The sequence below is a fragment of the Carassius auratus genome, chromosome 38 (assembly GCF_003368295.1).
Source record: "Carassius auratus strain Wakin chromosome 38, ASM336829v1, whole genome shotgun sequence".
In the NCBI taxonomy this organism is placed as follows: Eukaryota; Metazoa; Chordata; class Actinopteri; order Cypriniformes; family Cyprinidae; genus Carassius; species Carassius auratus.
Window position 1 is genome coordinate 9,317,807 of NC_039280.1, and position 18,856 is coordinate 9,336,662.

The window sequence follows — 18,856 nt, forward strand, 5'->3', positions numbered from 1 at the left end:
ATGACAAGACTGTAGAGGATGGCAAAGAAAGAGTGACATTCATTGTCATAAATAGCCTAATTAATCACTGTGCAAACTACTACACTGCTCCAAAAGCTTCAATTAATTAAACCCAGATTCGTTTATTCCTGTGGAGGAACACAGGCTTCGTGCCCAAAATCATTACTGCCGAAATAGTCAGTATTATTATTGGAATTAGATCTCTGATTTCAGTCTGAGGTACAAAAATGCCTTTTTTTAATAAACTTTCAATATGGCTGAGTATTAATGAAGCCTTAGCACTCATTTAACCCCGACTGCTTTAGTGTTGCTCAAACACACAGATCATTCTTATAACAACGCAGCAAACTGACGCATGGCTGGGGCTTGGGCTGCAGCCTCTGAAGCACAGATCATGGAGACCTCTTTTCTTCATTGTCTCTCTCGGAGCCAGAGAGAACGAGGGAATGAAATAGAGGGGAGGAGGGGGGGTGAGTGAGATATTCACAGCACGTTCTGCATAAATGTATCGCTGCATCTGTAAGGAAGAGAAATTGGAGCTGCGCAGAGCTGGGGCCCGGGGCATGGCTTCAGACACTGTCAAAACATTTTCAGCCATTTTAATTAGAGGACCAAAGCCAGTTCTGAGGCTCCATAACATTTGCTTTCACATAATTGCACTTCGCTCAGCGTTTTCGCCCTTTCTGTCCCCCTTCGTATTCAACTTGGGCAATTCATATTTCCATTAAGGCTTTTTTGTGCTTTTTCAATTTGAATATATTTTCTTATAGGACATTCAAACATTCATGAATAGCGTGTCCTACGGTGGCTGAACAGCTGGAAGTCTGTTCGCTTGTACTTCATTAATTATTCAGCTACCTTCGGCTCTGTCACTGTAGTATAGTGTATATGAAGTACAGTACATGAGAGGCTTCCAGTGGCTTCTTTAAGGCTCTTATTCTGCATTTATCCCCTTTTAATCCCTACGCTCAAACGAACAAACAAACACAAATGCTGACACTTGTGATTGAGGGTGTTTAAATAAATTCAGAGTGGTAATTTTTCTTGTTCCTTCACACGCAATAGGTCAGCGGTCACCTGCACGCAAACACACACACACACATATGCACAGCGAGAACAGGGATGTGCAGGGACTTGCAGAGCAGGGCAGTCAGCAGCAGCAGCTGTCGGCCGCAGAAGATCACTCATCAGCCTTACAGTACCATCATAAAGCTCAGCAAACACCAGGTACTGGCCTCACGCCCTTGGAAAGACACACACACACACACACACATTAAAAAAAAGGTGGTTTCATGTTAATAATACACAAACGATGGCAGTATTGCACTTTAACGCTTGTTACCATCTGTCATAAAATGGAAAAAATAACAAAAAAGACATAGTGTGTAGCTATTCACCCACAAAATCAAACTCGAAAACACACAAACTTAAAGATAAAGTTGACCGACAGCATTATTATTATATTTTTTTTTTTTTGATATTACAATATCATTATTGTGAATAATTTTGGCCACTGTAATTTATGTAGTGACAACCTAACACTGTGAAAGCCCTATTTTAGTTAACTTGCATGTCAGCTTTGGAGGCAATTGTAAAAGCAAGTTGGCCCTTTCAACTGAAAGCCAGGACTTTCATTCCTACATCTGTCATATTAAACGTTACAATTTTTCTCATACATTTTCCTACAAGTGGTTCATCTCCTCCCCCTTCCACTGTCTCTGGTATCTCTCTCTTCTGCTCTTATTCATTTGTCCATCGGCACCAGGGGGCTGTTCAGGTGTTTGTTTTTCCCAGCCCAGACTATCTTTGGAAATGTTTTCTCTTTTTTTTTCTTCACTATCTGGCTGCAGGTCTGCACTGACTCAACCTCAGGGGTTCAGAAAGGGGCAGGGTGGAGGGGGGAGTTGATGAGAGAGAAAGAGAAAGAAAAGAACAAAAGGAAAAGTTAAACCTGTAAGTCAGAGCCCTTTTTGCTCTGCAGTCTCAGGAGAAGAAACCTCAGCTAGACTGACCCTCTCTCATAAACAGACACATACACAATCTAACACACACCTCGCCTCACCAAGAGGCCGCTTTCTGCCTCACAGATGCCCAGAGCTCTCAAAATAACAAGAAAAGATGAAGAGAGAAAAAGCAAGTAAGAGAAGAGGAAGTGAGGCATATGGGACTTTGAGCCTGATTCTGATAGAAATTAGAATATGGAGAATATTGGAATAGAAATGTAATCTCAAGAGCTACATTTGTTGCACTTTTGTGTCTTTGTGTTAAGGACATGAGTGGGAATGAATGAGATTAGTGCTAAAAGTACTAAAAATCAGCATTATAAATTGCAACAGGAACATTAAATATTCAAGCTGTAAATATATTTATAATAATAATAATAATGACGTTTATTTCAAATAGCGACTTCATTCTATTTATCAGAATAAACCCAATCAAAATATGTAAAATTTTGATAATTGGAAACACTAGCTTATTGAATGGAAAACACATCATTACAGGAAATTACACTACTTCATCACTCAGCATTTTATTTCTCTCTCTCTCTCTGTCCCTCTGTTTTAGAAAACAATCTTCAAATATATTCAACCGAGCAACAATCAATAAAAGGACATTTTTAACAGAGATATATACTATAACTGCTGCCCCGTCAGCAGTAAAATCCCCTCAATGATTCTGGTGGCAGTAAGCGGGGTGAGAGAGCAATAAAAAAGTTTATTTACATAACTTCCTCCTGGAGCCACTGACCCTTGCACTACAAGAGCTGACAGACATGCAGAGAGAGGTGTGAGGAGCCCATGTGTGTGTGAGTTCATGAGTAACTGGGCTGTTTTAGGAACTAATGCAAAGCTTCTTTTTTTTATTAAGTATGCTGTACAAATTATTCAAAAGAATATGTGTATACATCAATGCACAGAAGTATTTAAAAGTTATATTTAAAAAAAAAATAATATATAGAAAGTATATATAAGCAATACCACAGAAGCAAAAGTGATTTGTGCTAAATGCTATATAAATGCTATATATTCACCACAACAGAACCTTTTTCTGTCGAAATAAATAAATAAATAAAAACATCATAAAATAATATAATATATTAACAGTTTCTGTCACACATACTTAATGACTTATTTTAATATTTAATCACTATATAAATGCTCAAAGCGCATACAAATATTTTCTTGTATATATACAAATATTTACTTGTATATATACATGATCACATACAACTGTAATAAAAATCTGTAACCAAAAGAAATGAAAAAAACATTAGAGACTTTGTTAGAACACAGTGAACAGACTGCGTTGGTGAGGCTTGGTGAAAATGAAAAGCGATGAGAGAAGGTCTAAACAGATAGATCACTCACTCTGCCTCACGGCTCAGGCCTGTGTCTGACAAGAGGACAAAAATTTCTCTAAATTATTCAGAGTGGACAAGCACACATCTACTGGGCACTGCCCTAAAAAGAACATATCCAGAGAGCGGGAAAGTAAGCGAGAGGCTGGCAGGGGTTGGGAGGGAGAAAACGGGAGAGGGAGAGAGAGAAGCAGCAGTTTGATGAACGTCAGAAGAAAGGCAGTATTGCAGCAGCAGGCCGCCTGGGGCTAGTTGTGTAGGAGAACACAGAGGCACACAGCCGTTACAGAGCAGTCAATAACGACACAGCCTCTGACATTTACACAAACACCAAGGCCCAGCCACTAGCGCCAAACAAACACCCCCAAAACACATACCCACCACCTTTAAAGGAAGCCCACAGTAGCTCCTCGCACGGTGAAGCAGAATGGAAGAGAAAAAGAGGAAGCTACGGACAAGAGCATGTGGCGCAGGAGTCGATTTAAAGTCAGGGCATCTAAGGAGATTGTGAGGTGTTGAAGATCCCTTCGCTTTACCGCTGTCTCTTATCATCAATCTCGTCCAGAGAAATTACCGGCCGTCCTGGTTTCATTTTTCATCTTACTTAAGAGGCAAGGGAGAGGGCAGCTGGCAAATTAAAGAAATATATAAATCACACATTAAAAAGTTCCAGAAAACTATTTGCAATCCTTTTTTTTAGTGGTGTGTGCGTGCTTGAGTGTGAGTGCTCCATTAGGGCATTTTGAGAGCAGTCTAATGTGGCTAATGTTCCCATCAGAGAAACTCTAAGTGCTGTGCCATTCATTTCCCTTCCACCCCCCTGAGCGCAGTGGTCACAAGCCCTCCAAATGCTTCCCTTCGAGGAGTGGCCAGCGCCTTTTAGCCAGGACCAAAAGATCGGCCGGCTGCGCAGGAAGAGCCAGGGCCCGACCACCGACGCCCTCTCCCAAAGATATGGGTCTACTAATTACCCCCATATAGACACCAACAAACAACTTTTAAGACCTATTAGAGGACAGTTGTCCGGGAAGGAGTTTTATATCCCATTAAAACCAGAAGATTAAATTGCTATTCACATAAATTCACCCGGCCTCAGATACCGGCAGGACTCGGATGCTAATAGCATGTGGCCTATCAATGCTAAACAGGCTACGGCAGGATGCCACCCTCCTGGAAAATAGCCTCGAGTGTGATCACATAAATAACCTCGGCTTTTCCGTTGAAGCCATTTCAGGTTTCAGTGGAATTCCTACTCTCACGTCTCTCCCGACCTGTTTTTGTCTTTGCGCTCCCCGTGCTCCACTCCCTGAATCCCCTCAGAATTCGCTATCTGGGTTTCTTTGTTGCGCCTGCCTTTCTCGGCTTTCGGTACAGCCTGGAGGAGGGGGAGGCAAGCAGGACGAACAGGCTGGATCTGCCGGGGCAAGAACTGGAGGTAATGTCAGCCAAGGCCAGAGAGCGAAACCCAGCAACCATGTCAAAGCCAACAAACACTCCCTATCTCATTCCCAAAGGAACTCTGTGACTCACTCTCCAGCAAGCCCCCGATTCACTCCAAAACCTCTCAGCGTAGCCATAACATACATGCCTCAAATTTGGCGTAGAAACCACAGCGACTAATACCAGAGATGTGTGTGTTGGAGGAAGATGGGTGAAGATGTAAGACTCGACTAAACTTTTCCAAGAGGGCAAGGACACCAAACCCTACAGAACTCCGGCTGACCCGAAACATCACACCACCCTCCTGACTGCTACCCCAAGCTGTGTGACATGTCCACCGGGTCTGGGGAAAACATGTGACATCCATGCCTTCAAGAGCACATCTATCGAGCGCAGCGGGGACATGAGGCCACACACAAACAGAGCACTGTTTCAAGAGCGGCCAAGACACTGCTGTTGCATTCCTCCCGACTGGCGCATGGCCGGCTGGTGAGAGTGCGGGCGGTCTGCAGAGCTGCCCCTCGTCTCAATCGCTCGTACTCTCCGGGTCTGTTCTCACTCTCTCTCCCTGGAGACATGTGTTTTGGCGGCCTGTTCCATAATACTGGAGTGTATACCAGGAAATTACAAGTTCATTTAAAGCTTCTCATAAATACAGCAGAATTTATAATAAATCAGTGACAGATCTGAAGCCAAAGTGGAATTCCCTGCAAGCTAAAGTAGTTAAAGGGAGAGTTTACCCCAAAATTGGAATTCTGCCATCAATACTCATTCTAAACCTGTATGACTTTATTCTGTTAAACACAAAAGGTGATAGTTTAAAGAAAGAGTGGCTTTCACAGGAGTAATACAGCTGAAAAATTAGTCAAAGTATCTTCTTTCGTCTTCTGCAGAAGATCGCAATTCACACATGTCTGGACAACATGAGAGTGAGTAAACTGTGAAAGAATTTTACTACACTACACTATTAAATGAAGTTATTTAGGATTGCTAGTGTCCAGAGGGCAGTGAGGTAGACCAGTATCTCACATAAGTTCATAAAGCATAAATGAATGACCCACTGGAAAGATTGCCTACCTCTATCTCTTTTCACATTAACCTTTGGGCTTGAAATCTGCTGCTTGGACTCATTTTCAGTATCTTCGTTTACAGTACATGTTGGTGCTAGAGAGGGGACATGTCCATCAGGGCTGAGGGCCAAGGCCACAGAGGTGTATAAATGTAAGAAATTAAAACAAAGACGAGGGGGTTGGGTGAAAATGATAATAAGACAGACATCAAAGCTCAGATCAGGAAACAAACCGCTTCCACGTGGTTATAAAACAATTTGTGCCATGTGTCAATACACTGATAAGGCACATCAGATGCCCGTGGTGAGGCAGCGAGGCAGAGGTGAATGGACAAGCTCTTGTCTGTAGTGCGTCTGCTTTATTCATGCAGGACAGAGTGCATGACTCAAAGCCACTCTGCGGCACTGCACTTTATCGGATAAAAAATTCAGGCTGAACCTTCTACTGCCCCCTTTAGCAGGCCACAGCCATTAGCAGAATGAGAGAGAAAGACTAGAGGTAAGAGAGAGAGTTCTTTAGGTTTTGTGACACCAGAGCACTTTTCCCATATGTCTGATATAGCAATGCCAAGGTGAGGTTAAAGTTAGTTCTTAGCTGTACTTAAAGCTACTAACAAATATCTAAATAAAATATAAAAAAATAAAAAATGTATACAAAAAATTTACATAAAAAAAAATCTTCATTTTATATATATATATATATATATATATATATATATATATATATATATATATATATATATATATATATATATATATATATCCCAAAGTTACAAATAAGAGGAAATAGTCTGTTTGACTATTTCTTAAGCTTGTTTGGCTGCAAAGTGTGGTATAGAAAAAAAATTGAATAAAAATAAAATACAATTGTCATGTCATGCTACCTTTTAAAAAGGAGCAGCTATTGTGATGCTATTGTAAAGTGTATTTTAGCAGAATTCCTGATTTTAGTTACAGAGCCAATGCAGTATGACAGTCTAAGAAAATGGTGCAAATATTTATCTTCATCTCATTGTATGTGTGTGTTTGAAGGGTGGGGGACAGACATTAGTACGATGTGGAAAGAAGACGTTAATACTACAGTATAACATTTACCATCAATAACGGGGTGGTAAGATGGATGCTATGCATGCAGGGCTGTGGCTTTTGCAGCTCAGTCTAATTCTTCATGGCAACGCTTCTACCCACATTTACTCCCAGTCCCAGAGATAATTCAATACAAGTGTTCTAATCCATATCATCCCATCGTACGTTACCGCCGACAGCTCAGCACTAGGACTGCAAACACTCCACCTCTAACAACCAGCCAGTACGGCCACAGTCCGAGCCCTCCTCTGCAAAACGATCATATTAACATTTGTTTCATCTCCGTCCATTTTTCTGCTCGGAGACAGAGTTAGTGGTATGAGTAGGACACAAAGCAAACACTCTGAACTCAGCGTGAAGGCCTTTTCATGTATGAAGACCAAGAATACCAGCCATTCATAAGCAAAAATGTGACCCGTTCCTACCCGGGACGCTTACACAACTGATATAGAAATTTTAATTACCGCAGCTGTACCTGCAAGCCCTCTTCAACGGCTCAAGTCAATAAATCAGGTTTTAACACGGCAAGGAGCCACAACTCAAAGCATGCTAGAACATTATCTCCACATTCTGCCAAAAATGTGTCCAGGGTCCTATAGATCAGAGATCTCATAGGGGTGGCGTGAAACAGGGTACAAGGAAGTAAAGAGAATAAAGGGGGGAGAGCGTTCTGTAAGGTCGCTCAGATTGAAGATATATATCTCAGATGCTTATCTGAAGTGCCTGGACTTCCCAAAAAACGCCTTGAGAAAAGAGAGAGGAGTGTGTCGCTGACATTTATTATGATGCAGTGTGTTTACCGTTTCTAGAAAACCGACTTACCAAACCCGTCTGAGCCTTAAACTTACAAGGTTTTTCCAGTAGTTGAGATGAGCAAAGGACACCGGTCTCTCTCTATACGAGTATGTGTAGGCGAGACTTCACTATGTGCATATGATCCTGTTTCAGCTTCTAATTTTTGACCTCAACCTTGCCCTCCTGAGCTCGGTCCTCGACCCCATGCTGCATTACAGAACACAAAGTTATATAAAGCGACGTAAGCTGAGCAAAGCGCAAGCAGTGCCATTTTTGCCCTTTGTGGCTCCCCGCCAAACAGATAATGTATATTCAGGCTGTGGTGCAAACTAGCACTGTATTTGTAAATACCACAGCTCTGTACAGTATCAGACTGTTTTTAGAAGCCCGTCTGAACAGAGCGAAATGATTTCGTTTCACAGTGGACAAGTGGAACTAATCCATTTCATTAAAAACAGACAATCAGATTCCAGTCACAGAACAGAGCACTTAGCGCAGACTGGCTTCAAACGGCGGCTGACATCAATACTCTCTGCCCCGCAGTAGCATGAGGAAGCGGGCGGGCTAAAATTGATGCCGTTTACAGTTCAGACCCCCTCTACTTTCTGCACTCGTTTACAACTGTCTCTTTTCACACGTTTCATCAGGGCTGGAAAAGGGCAGAGAGAGGCCTCTAACAAACTCCAGATCCCTGTGCACACACACACACACACACACATATATATATATATATATATATATATATATATATATATATATATATATATATACACAAAATAAGGCTCGGTACTTTGTATATAAGCACAAATATTACACATTAAAGAGGCAGGTCCATATGGGTACATCTAAAAATGCTAAATATCAGTCAACCAAAAACAAAACCAAAATTAAAGAAATGATCATACAAGGAACCAAAATAACAAAGTGCACACTATAGAAAATAAAGGATGCTCAAATAATCTGATCTCTGCAAACACAATGCAAGCATTTTGTTCAGACTGTAATGTGTCATGTCAGTGTTCCAGGACAGCATGTAAGTCTGCTTAGGTGAAAACGCAGTGTGACTTATCAATCTAGCAAAGCAGTTCTCAACCTTTCTGACTTGAAGGCCCCTCATATATAACAGAAACTTTGAGTGTAGATATATTTAATAATAATAAAATAAACTTTGTTGTTCCAGAAAATTAAAGATTCTGATTCTCTGTTACTGATTTAGTTACTATTTAGTTGCATAATATATGTATGTGTACTGTGTATATTTATTATGTATATATAAATACACACACATGCATGTGTATATTTCAGAGAAATATGTTATTTTTATATATTAAATACATTTATTTATAAAATTAATTATAATAAATGTAAAATTTTCAAAATGTATACTGTATGTGTGTATATACATGGATATATACATAATAAATATACATAGAACACAAACATATATTATGCAAACAAAAACTTTTATTTTGGATGCGATTAATCGCAATTAATCATTTGTCAGTACTAATATATATATATATATATATATATATATATATATATATATAATTTAAACTATATTATAAATAAAAATGCATGTTATTTGGAGTCTTCTGGTGTAAACAGTAAAATTGCTTGACTAGTATATTCACCCCTGCATGAGTGTGTCCTACAGGGGCCACTCTAGTCAAAAAAAGTCTGGACACACCTCTGGAGGGAAGAGATAGAAGTACAAACAAGGCCGAAAGAAACTTTGGCATGTCACTTGATAAGCAGCGCTGGGCAGGGTGTGGTGACACTGTAAGAGTCACGGTACAGTAAAGCAGACTTGGAAATCCCCTGTGACCTACAGAACACACACAAACACACATTCACAAAGGCTCCTTCACCTGTCTGGAGCTTCTTACTCTGACATAAGAGCTTCATTCTGAGGAAATCACATGAACCTTGACAGGCCGAATGTAACCATGAATTTATGTAACTGCTGAATAAGAAATGGAAAGAATAAGATCAGTCACTCATCAGCAGGGTGTGAAGTGTATCTCACGGTACGTCCAACTCTGAGAGGACGGGGGGAAAAAGCGGAGTCAACTTTTCAAATCAAGTCTCTCCGTGTGCTTAATGAGGATGGAGTGGGACTTTTTGCCACGGTTGGAAATAAGGCGTCGGATAGATGGATGGAGACTTGGTAGGCAGTGTCAGCCGTGGCACCCTTTTCCCGCTGGTGCCAGATTACATTTCCAACAACAGCTGCCTCCTTTGTCCGCTCGCAGCCAAGCCAAACAGCGCCTAAAATTTCATTTAATCTGCTGCAAAACCTGAGTGTCAGCCACTTAAATGGCAGCTAAAAGCACTACTCTCAGATAACTGACTGACACTTGCTAATAATAGAGCCTGGCAACAGGGGAGCCATGGCGGACATTTTGTGTAACCGTAGAGAGACGCCGGGTGCCTGGGAAACAGGGGAGTGAATCGGGTGGGATCCTCTCACAGGCCGCCATACCCCCCTCAAGCTCCACCCTTTCCCTGCATGCCTAGCCAATCCTAAACCCACCAGTGACCCGCGGTCTCTCATTCAGCCCTCAACCGCCATGCAACAATGGGCCTACGTGCTTTTGTCTGCAAATCTGGGGGCAAGTAGGAGACAAGGAGGTGCAAGCAGAAAGAAAGAGCGAGGATTTATGGATGATGTAAAAATGTTCAATTTAACCTCCCATGTTCTGAATAGACAGTCGGATCTCCGGTCACAGGTCCGTCAAGCTGTGACCGTTTGGACCGAATCAAGGAGCAAAAGATTAGCGCATGGAAGAAGGGGGGAAATTGGAGGAGGAGAACGGGGGACAGGTTGAGCAGCTTCTGTGGTACTGTGTCATTACACAAGGTCTCAACACGCCCTTCATGGGAATCTGAGACAGGGCCTGGCAGGTCAGGGCTGAGCTCAAAGCAAAAGAGTACCACGCTAAAACCACTGCGTGTGTGTTTAAGAGCCAAAAGCCCATCATCGTACTCTCTTTCTCTCATACACACAGGAGAGAGAATATTTATAGAGAGGAGGAAACACCCTTCCACTGAAAAATAAACAGATTCACTGTACATCACTGAGGCAACAACATGAAAAAAAAGCATTCCGGTTCAATGGCTTCACAGACGCTGCTCTCTCGGTTTTGTTTTTTCACTACCTGTTTTTGCTTTGCTTTCCTCAGGTGTCGAGAGGTGAAGCCGTCTGGAGTGGACACGTGTGACAGGAAAACCTTGTGAGAAACAGCACGAGAGACATAAAGGGACAAAGGAGGAGGGAGACCACTATGGTGGCTGACTTTCACATTAGTGAGGTTTCGATGTGTATATATATACATATATATGTTAGTGATGTTCCTGAACTGAAAGTCACCGTTAGTGAGCAACCATATTAGCGAAATTTGGGTGAAACTTTGCTCAACTGAGGTCACTTCCAACCTAAGCAGATTTATCTTTGTAAACGTGGCAAATATGAAAAGTTTAACACTCTTGAATATGATCCAAAATCCCCCGGGGGAAGTGTTTTGACTCGTGAAAAATGCGAAATTCCAGATTCCTATTACGATATTCCTATTAAAACTGTGGAATTTTGCCATACAAAGGTAAATGTGCTATAGTTGTGATCCCCTTTAACAATCAGATCTCAAAACAAATCACAAAACCACAAGGTCCCATTTTTTTATGTTCACATAATAGCTGTGAAAGAATTTCAGTTGGTACGAGTGTTTTGAGGTGCATCGCACGCAATTTCATAATCGATCATTTATTGTACATTTCGAGTACTAGCGGATGTCTCTAACATATCTGCTCAAAAGTGGGCTGAAAACAGAGAGATGAAAAGAGAGAGGGAGACTGGAGGAAGAGAGCGGGCAGGGGGCCTCTCACAGCTACTGATGAAGACATGAAGGGGAGTGAATGAAGGGGGTTATTTAGTCTGCTGTGCGAGATTTTCACTTCTGCATTCTTGTCATGTCCAGATGTTCTCCTCTAAACACACACACATACACACACATCACTACACCAAACAGTGTCCACATGTACTCAGTCGATACAAACAGAGTAAACTGCATCAGCAGAGTGACTACTGCATCAGTTCTACTGCTCCAAAGATGGATTTTTCCTAAAGAGCAGGACCAATGGTTGAAATGATGCCCATATATACATAATACAATTTAAATATTGCAAATGATGTGCACACAAAATGCTAAATTAATTAATTATTAATCAAAAATAATACAAACATTTTTACAAAATATTTATTAAATTAACTTGATTGTTTTTTCACCTTTTTCTTACTATTTTTCTTTCACTACTATTTTTTTTAATGACTGTTCATTATTTTTTAGTTTGAAGAAAGCAGCAGATACAGTACTGTTCAAAAGTTTAGGGTAACTAATTTTGTTTTAATAAATGTATTATTTTATTCATCAAAGAAGGATGCCATAAATTGATCAAAATGACAGTAAAGGATTTTACATTGTTACAGAAAATCTATTTCCAATAAATGCTGTTCTTTTGATGTTTCTTTTCATGAAATTGTCATATTATTGCATTTTATATCAAATAAATGCAGCCTTGGTAAGCACAAGAGACTTCTTTTTAAAATCATCAAAAAAAAAAAACTGTAGTACATTTGTTGAGCAGCGCCAGCTATAAATCTCTTTATTATCCACTGACAAGGCTTTCAACAGATTTTGAAAATGACAAGTGAGATATCGCTAATTAATGCTACTCTTTTTATACTGCAATTCTCTCACAGACAAATCTCACAGTCAAGTTTATATATAGCACATCAGGAGTGACTGTTACTCTTGTACAGGAAGCGCAGTGGTGGACCTGTTAGGCAAAACAACCTCCCTCATCGCCACCAAGAGCATCGCTTTTCGGACTAGGCCATGACAGCGGCGGGCCGCTCTGCGCACGCTGACGAACGAGGGGAAACGCGCGCTGATTACTGGCAGCTCGCCTCTCTGACTTGGCAGCTAGTGGTCACTGGGGGAGGAGGACATGATAGAGACAGGATTTAGCCTCCGCTACACACACAGGGTAATGAGAGCCAGCCAGCGTGGATTTATGTGCATTAGGAGGCACTGGGCTACCCGGCCTGTGATACATTTATTTGGCTTTATTAGCCTTGTGGCATATACGTATTGGAGGTAATTTGGTTAAAGCTGTTAGGTCCATTATCCAGCGAGCATCGTCGGAGGAGGGAGAGGGCTGTTATTAGTGGTTATCAGATGAGAATTATGAATGATAACAGAAGCCCATCTCTAATTTGTGCGGCTAAGGTCTCCATTTAAATTATGCATACAGTGCAGAGCCGATAAACAGCGGGGCATCTGTGCAGAGACGTGGCGGCTCCTGTGGCCAGGAAAATACTCCGGTCCGCGCTTTAAAATAAACACACACGCACTTACAAACGCACACAAATACCCACAGAAAATCAATCCTGAACTGTGCTCGCCCTTTAGTCTATAACAGCTCTATGTGTGCTCCTGTTTGCAGCGGCCTGGGCTGTGTCCGCGTCCAGCGCAGTTCGGCCCGCTGGTCAGATCTGTGTGAGGGATGCTGGGGTCACTCCATTCTGAAGGTCAGCGGGGACATGGAACGGTTTATTGACCGCCAGCTGAATTGAGAGCTCACCCCAGCGGACTGCTCTTACAGTTTACTCTCTCTTCCTGTGACACGCTCACCTCCGCTGAGGCCTGTGAACGCTCAGTGTCGGAGAGTAAACCTCTTTTGTTCATTTCTGTGTAAAATATAAATAAATAAAGGACAAGGGCGAGTAAGACATATGAAGAGTGTTACACAGTCCTTTAGTCTGCAGGGCAGAGAGGTCACCTGAGAATACTGCTCTCTGCTGTAAACAGGTCTCGCACAGCACTGTCTGGTCAAGCAGAAACAGACATCTGTGACTGGTCTCAAGGACTATGAGAGAAAAACACAGACAAAACAAGAGAGAAAAAGAGGAAAAGGTTGCTGCACATGGCCAAAAATAAAATAATATAAAATGATAAAAAAAATGTATATATATATATATATATATATATATATATATACATATATGTATAAACGATGTATGTATATATTCTTGAAAAATATGTTATGTCTATGTTAAATATATTTGTATATAATATAAAATAAGAATATTATTTATTCATTTAAATACATGTAAATATTTCCAAAATATTTACTGTTAGTGTGCATATATACATAATTGAACAGTATACATACATATATTATGTAAACAAAAAACTTTTATTTTGGATTTAATTTCGTTTGACAGCACTAATATAGATATATAAGCACACAACAAAATTACTAAAACTTCAACTAAATTTAAAGTATATTATAGTAAATTATTATTTACAATTATAGATTTTTGCAGACATGTTTATCCAAAGCAATTTTGTAAAATATTTCATTATTAATTATTATTTTTAGAATTATGAAAAGACCAGTGCCACCAAAACTATTTATTACGTTACCACACTACCAACATTTCATTCTCATTTTCTAAACAATTTTATTTTTTACAGTCTGCCTTCTCCACAACACAAACAAACACCAGGTGCAAATGGTCAAAAAGAAACCAGATGCATGAGGACTGTATTCACGAGGATCTCAATCTCACATGCAGGTCTCACCATAGTAGAGTAAAACTGTGTTTTTTACAGTACAGCTCCCCCCGTCCTGCACAAGAACTACTGTACAGTTAAAAATAACTGAAGAGCCAGTAACTCGCTGGCTATTGATACAACCTCAACTCCAGCAGTGAGGTCACACACAGTCTCCTCCCCCACGGCCCGTCCACGCTCGCTCCCTCGCACATGCAGCCGACCCACAACTTATCAAAGGCATTAACAACTTTTCGTTAAAAGGCTATAAAGTCTGGCAGAGGTCAGAGTTCACAGCATCAGCTCTCCAGAGCAGAACAGCACGGCTTATGGAATCAGTGTAATGCGTTTAACAGCGCAGGGTTATAAAAATGGAATGTTTAAAAAAAAAGAGAGAGAGGGAGAGAGAGACAGAGATACACTCCTACACAAGCCCCTGTGTGTGCCGGAAAGGCAGAGCAGTACAACATTGAACAAAGAGCAGCCAGGCTGGCATGATGTGTGTGTGTATGTGTGTACGCAAAAGAGAGAGAGGGTAAGAGTTTGCCCGCGGCATGCCGAGATGTCAAAACTGTCTCTCAGTAGCTGCAGAGAGACGCAGACAAAGGCAGAGAGTCAGCCACTGCTGCTATTGATTACTTCTCACTGGAGAGCACTGTGTGAAGAGGGAAGACAATGGAGCAGATCAAACTCACACACTCACCTCTCCACCCCACACAGAGTGCCACCGGCCTCTGCTCTCATGCAAACCACAAAGCCTGCGCTGCACTCGCCAAAAACTCCACCACATTTTGGAATTAAAGGAATAGATCAGTCGAAAATAAAAATTACATCATCATTCGCTCACTCTCATGTTGTTTCAAACCGGTGTGACTTTCTTTCTACTGTGGCGCACTGACGGAGACTTTCTGAAAAATGTACTGGCTGCTCTGTTTTTGAATACAATGAAAGTGAATGGGGACTGGAGCTGTCAAGCTTTTAAAAAGATGCAAGAGCATCATAAACTTGGTTGTGCAACTCTTTCAATGTAATCTTCAAAAGATGTGTGAATAACAGAAGTTATGATTCACTAGCTCTTCTTGGTGAGTTTCACTGATTATTTTTCATCTGTTCAATAAATTGGCTCATCCAATTCACAAAACCAGCTAACTGGCTCATTAATCACAGCAGCCGAATGGATCAGAAGATTTTATGATCAGAATCAGATGAGCTTTAATCTCCAAGTGTGCACAAACAAAATTTGTTGCGTTTTCTCAGAGCTCTGGATATACACACAATATACACGCACAAATGAGCACAGAAATAAAATGTTTTCTTTCATTTAATTTTAATCTTTTATTCCTAATCCTACTTATTTACATTTAATTTAAATAGATTAAAATAATAAAAACATAAAAATGAATATTTTAAAGTAATATGTTTTTTAATATTTTTTCTTTATATTTTCATTAAAATATTATTCTTAATTCTACTAACTTTGAAATTTTATTCTACTGTTATTACAACTACTTGAATGGAGTTTTTGCACCCTTTTTTAACTCAGCAGCCCCAATCTTTATTTACTCTTCACAATGTTCTTCAAAAATGTATCTTAAGTTTTCTACAGCTGAAATTCATACAGGTTTGGAACCACTTAAGAGTGAGTAAATAATGACCGAAATTTTCCTTTTCGGGTGAACAATTCTTTAAAAACCCCACATTTTACAGCTGCACAGATTAATTTCTCTATTTATTCCATGTTCTATACCTAATGAATTACAAACATAAAGCTGTCTGGATATTTTAGTATTCAGGATTATAGTTTTGTTGGACACATTGAAGCTATCAGTTGTGGACTGGGCCCCATTAAGGGCACTGATGTGGCTTTTGATGGTCCTTCTGCAGGAGTAATAGCTGTGGAAAACTGCTCTCTCTCCGTTTTTTCACTCTCACTCTATGCCTCAGTGCCAAAGAGCTCTTGTCTAGGCAAACTGTTAATAAAAGGCACTTTAACAAGACTTCACACAGCCCAAAAGCAAACATCACAGATACTCTGGCCCCTGTAAGCAGAAAGACTTCACGTTTGCATAACTAAACAGAAACATCTAACAGTGGGTGAACCTGTATCCAAGATAAACATAACTATATCCTTTCATGGCACGGACAGTAAACATCAGAAATGGGTTATATAAACACAATTATGAAGAAGAAAAAAAAGATGCAGCCTCTTTGTCTCTGCACTTTTTTTAATTCAAGCCAATTATAACCCCATAAATGGAGGTGCACCAGGGGTGTGAGGGGGCAGTTTTGACTGCTGTGTTCAGGATGGAGGGAAAGGAAGGGTGCGCAGGTGCTGATGTGAATCTGGAGGGCATGTCCATTCATCAAACAGCCCAATCTTACAGCCCCCGCACACAAACAAAATATGCCACGGTAAACATAATCCATACATCAAACTCCAACACCAGCGAACCCATTACCTTGTTCTCTCTCTATTGATGTGAACAGAAGCAGTTGAAGGGACGGGCGGTTTAAAGGTTTCACCTGTGTTGCTTGGGCATCCCAGTACCCTATGCTTTCCTTAAAAATAATATTATCACAAAATACTGCAGCTGTCTTCTAAGCCAGCATTATAAATATCATAAAACCTCTCCTTCAATAATGTTTGATGTTTGGATATTGCTATTTCTTGTCATCTTCCTAACTTGCAATGGGAAACACTTATGAGCTAGCTGTTGTCAACAAAAGAGAAACTTTCCACTATTTTTTATTTTATTTTTTTGTTTTCCACATTTAAAAAAGTTAATTTGTTTACCATTTGGAAATTAAGAAATTATGACAGCCATAAATATTAGTATAGTCATTTTGTACATCATAATAATTTTACTATAGCCTAATATAATATTGTATTTCTCAAGTACTTTTTTATTTTACAGTATTCCACAATATATAGAATGTTTTAAATTATGTTTATTATTATTATTATTATTATCATTATAATTATCTAATTTGATATATAGTTTGGGAGGGGGTCAATTTTTAGTAGCCATGAAAATGAAAATCAATATTTAATTAATTACACTGAACTATTTCATTAATGAATACAAAAACATCTATACAAAAATAACATTTAAAAAAATATGTCTATTAGTAATCAATTAATCTTGCATGATCTTGAGTTTATTTTTTCCAGTGAGCTTGTTGCAATGCATTATGGGACATCTACTAATAAAATCTACCAAATTGAGGTCAAATGCATCATCTATGACACCTTAAAACATCACTCACATGGTTTTAAAGTGAGCAAGTGAAGTGTGAAGGGAAAGTGACGGTTGAAAAGAGGAGGAAGTAGAGGAGTTTATTTTTCAGTTGGTGTAGTGGGATTTTGTTTTTAAAAGTTCCTGTTTGTGTAGTTACTGTAATGCTAACATCAAATAAAACACATTTTTGCAGTTTCTTGTACAATGTGTGTGATATTGTGTGTATCCAGAAATAGCCTGCTGGCCAAAGTTGTGCGAAATAGTATCGAGTTTGCTCTGTGCTATTTAATACACACATAGCCGGATCACATATATCCTTAGAAATCCAAGCCAGCGACGGTGGGCAAGGTGTAATGAATTCCATGTTGTCTATGTTGAGCCTGTCCTCCTATACGTACCGCTCTGGTCTCTCTATGTCCTGTAAGTCTGGCCCAGGCCCAGCCGTATCTGGCCTGTGGTTACATCTGGGGTTCAGATCTCTGACCCCAATCAGGTTACATGTACCACAGTCCATTCTTCCAAACACATACATGAGCGCCAAATTGAACACACTCTGAAATACCAGCCGTCTCATGTAGCACACACACCGTGACCTGTGAATCTGCCACCAAAACAAAGCTTGAACATGTACATAGATATGTTAGTTTGCTGGTCATTGTTTACTCACCTGTAAATGTTGTTCCAAATTGCATGACTTTTCTTCTGTGGAACACAAAAAAAGATATTTTTTGTTCGTACTATGAAAGTCAATAGGATCTAGTGTTTGTTTTTGGACCCCTTTTTTCCTTCATTGTATGGACAAAAACAGTTGGAACATATTTCAAAATGTCTTCTTTTTTGTGTTTCATCTTTAAATCGTTAGCAGTTTTGGAATGACATGAGGGTGAGTAAATGATGATACGGTTTCATTTTTGAGAAAGTTATTGCTTTTAATAACAGACACACTGGTATTCAGGAAGGTGTATAACACACACACAGACACACACAGCTAACATTTGACCGGAGACACATATTTTCTGGTCTATCCCCATGAATTCAAGGGAAGAGCTGGAGATATTCACAGCCGGCTCCCTAAAGAGTACTTGGAGAAAACTTCTAGACTGACTATTCAGGTCAGCCACACATACTCACTCACATACAAATAAATGTTACTGCCCTCCGGCGAACACATATTTGAGGAAAAAATAAAACTCACCAGGAAATCATTCAACTAAAACTGGTGCTGGTTAAATGCATAAACATAACTGTGACT

At 40.0% G+C, this 18,856-nt stretch overlaps 1 protein-coding gene across 3 annotated transcripts in view; it reads right to left on the reverse strand.

Moving 5' to 3' along the window:
- bcl11aa (BCL11 transcription factor A a) overlaps window positions 1-18,856 on the reverse strand; it is a 55,399-nt gene that overhangs the window by 14,217 nt on the left and 22,326 nt on the right. The window contains exon 2 of one of the 3 annotated variants that reach the window (XM_026223911.1): window positions 18,272-18,306. The exons of the other annotated variants lie outside the window; for them this stretch is intronic. Within the exon in view, the coding sequence (XP_026079696.1) occupies window positions 18,272-18,296 (25 nt within the window). The 5' untranslated portion in view covers window positions 18,297-18,306. The remainder of the gene's footprint in view (window positions 1-18,271; window positions 18,307-18,856) is intronic. 3 annotated transcript variants of the gene reach the window in all.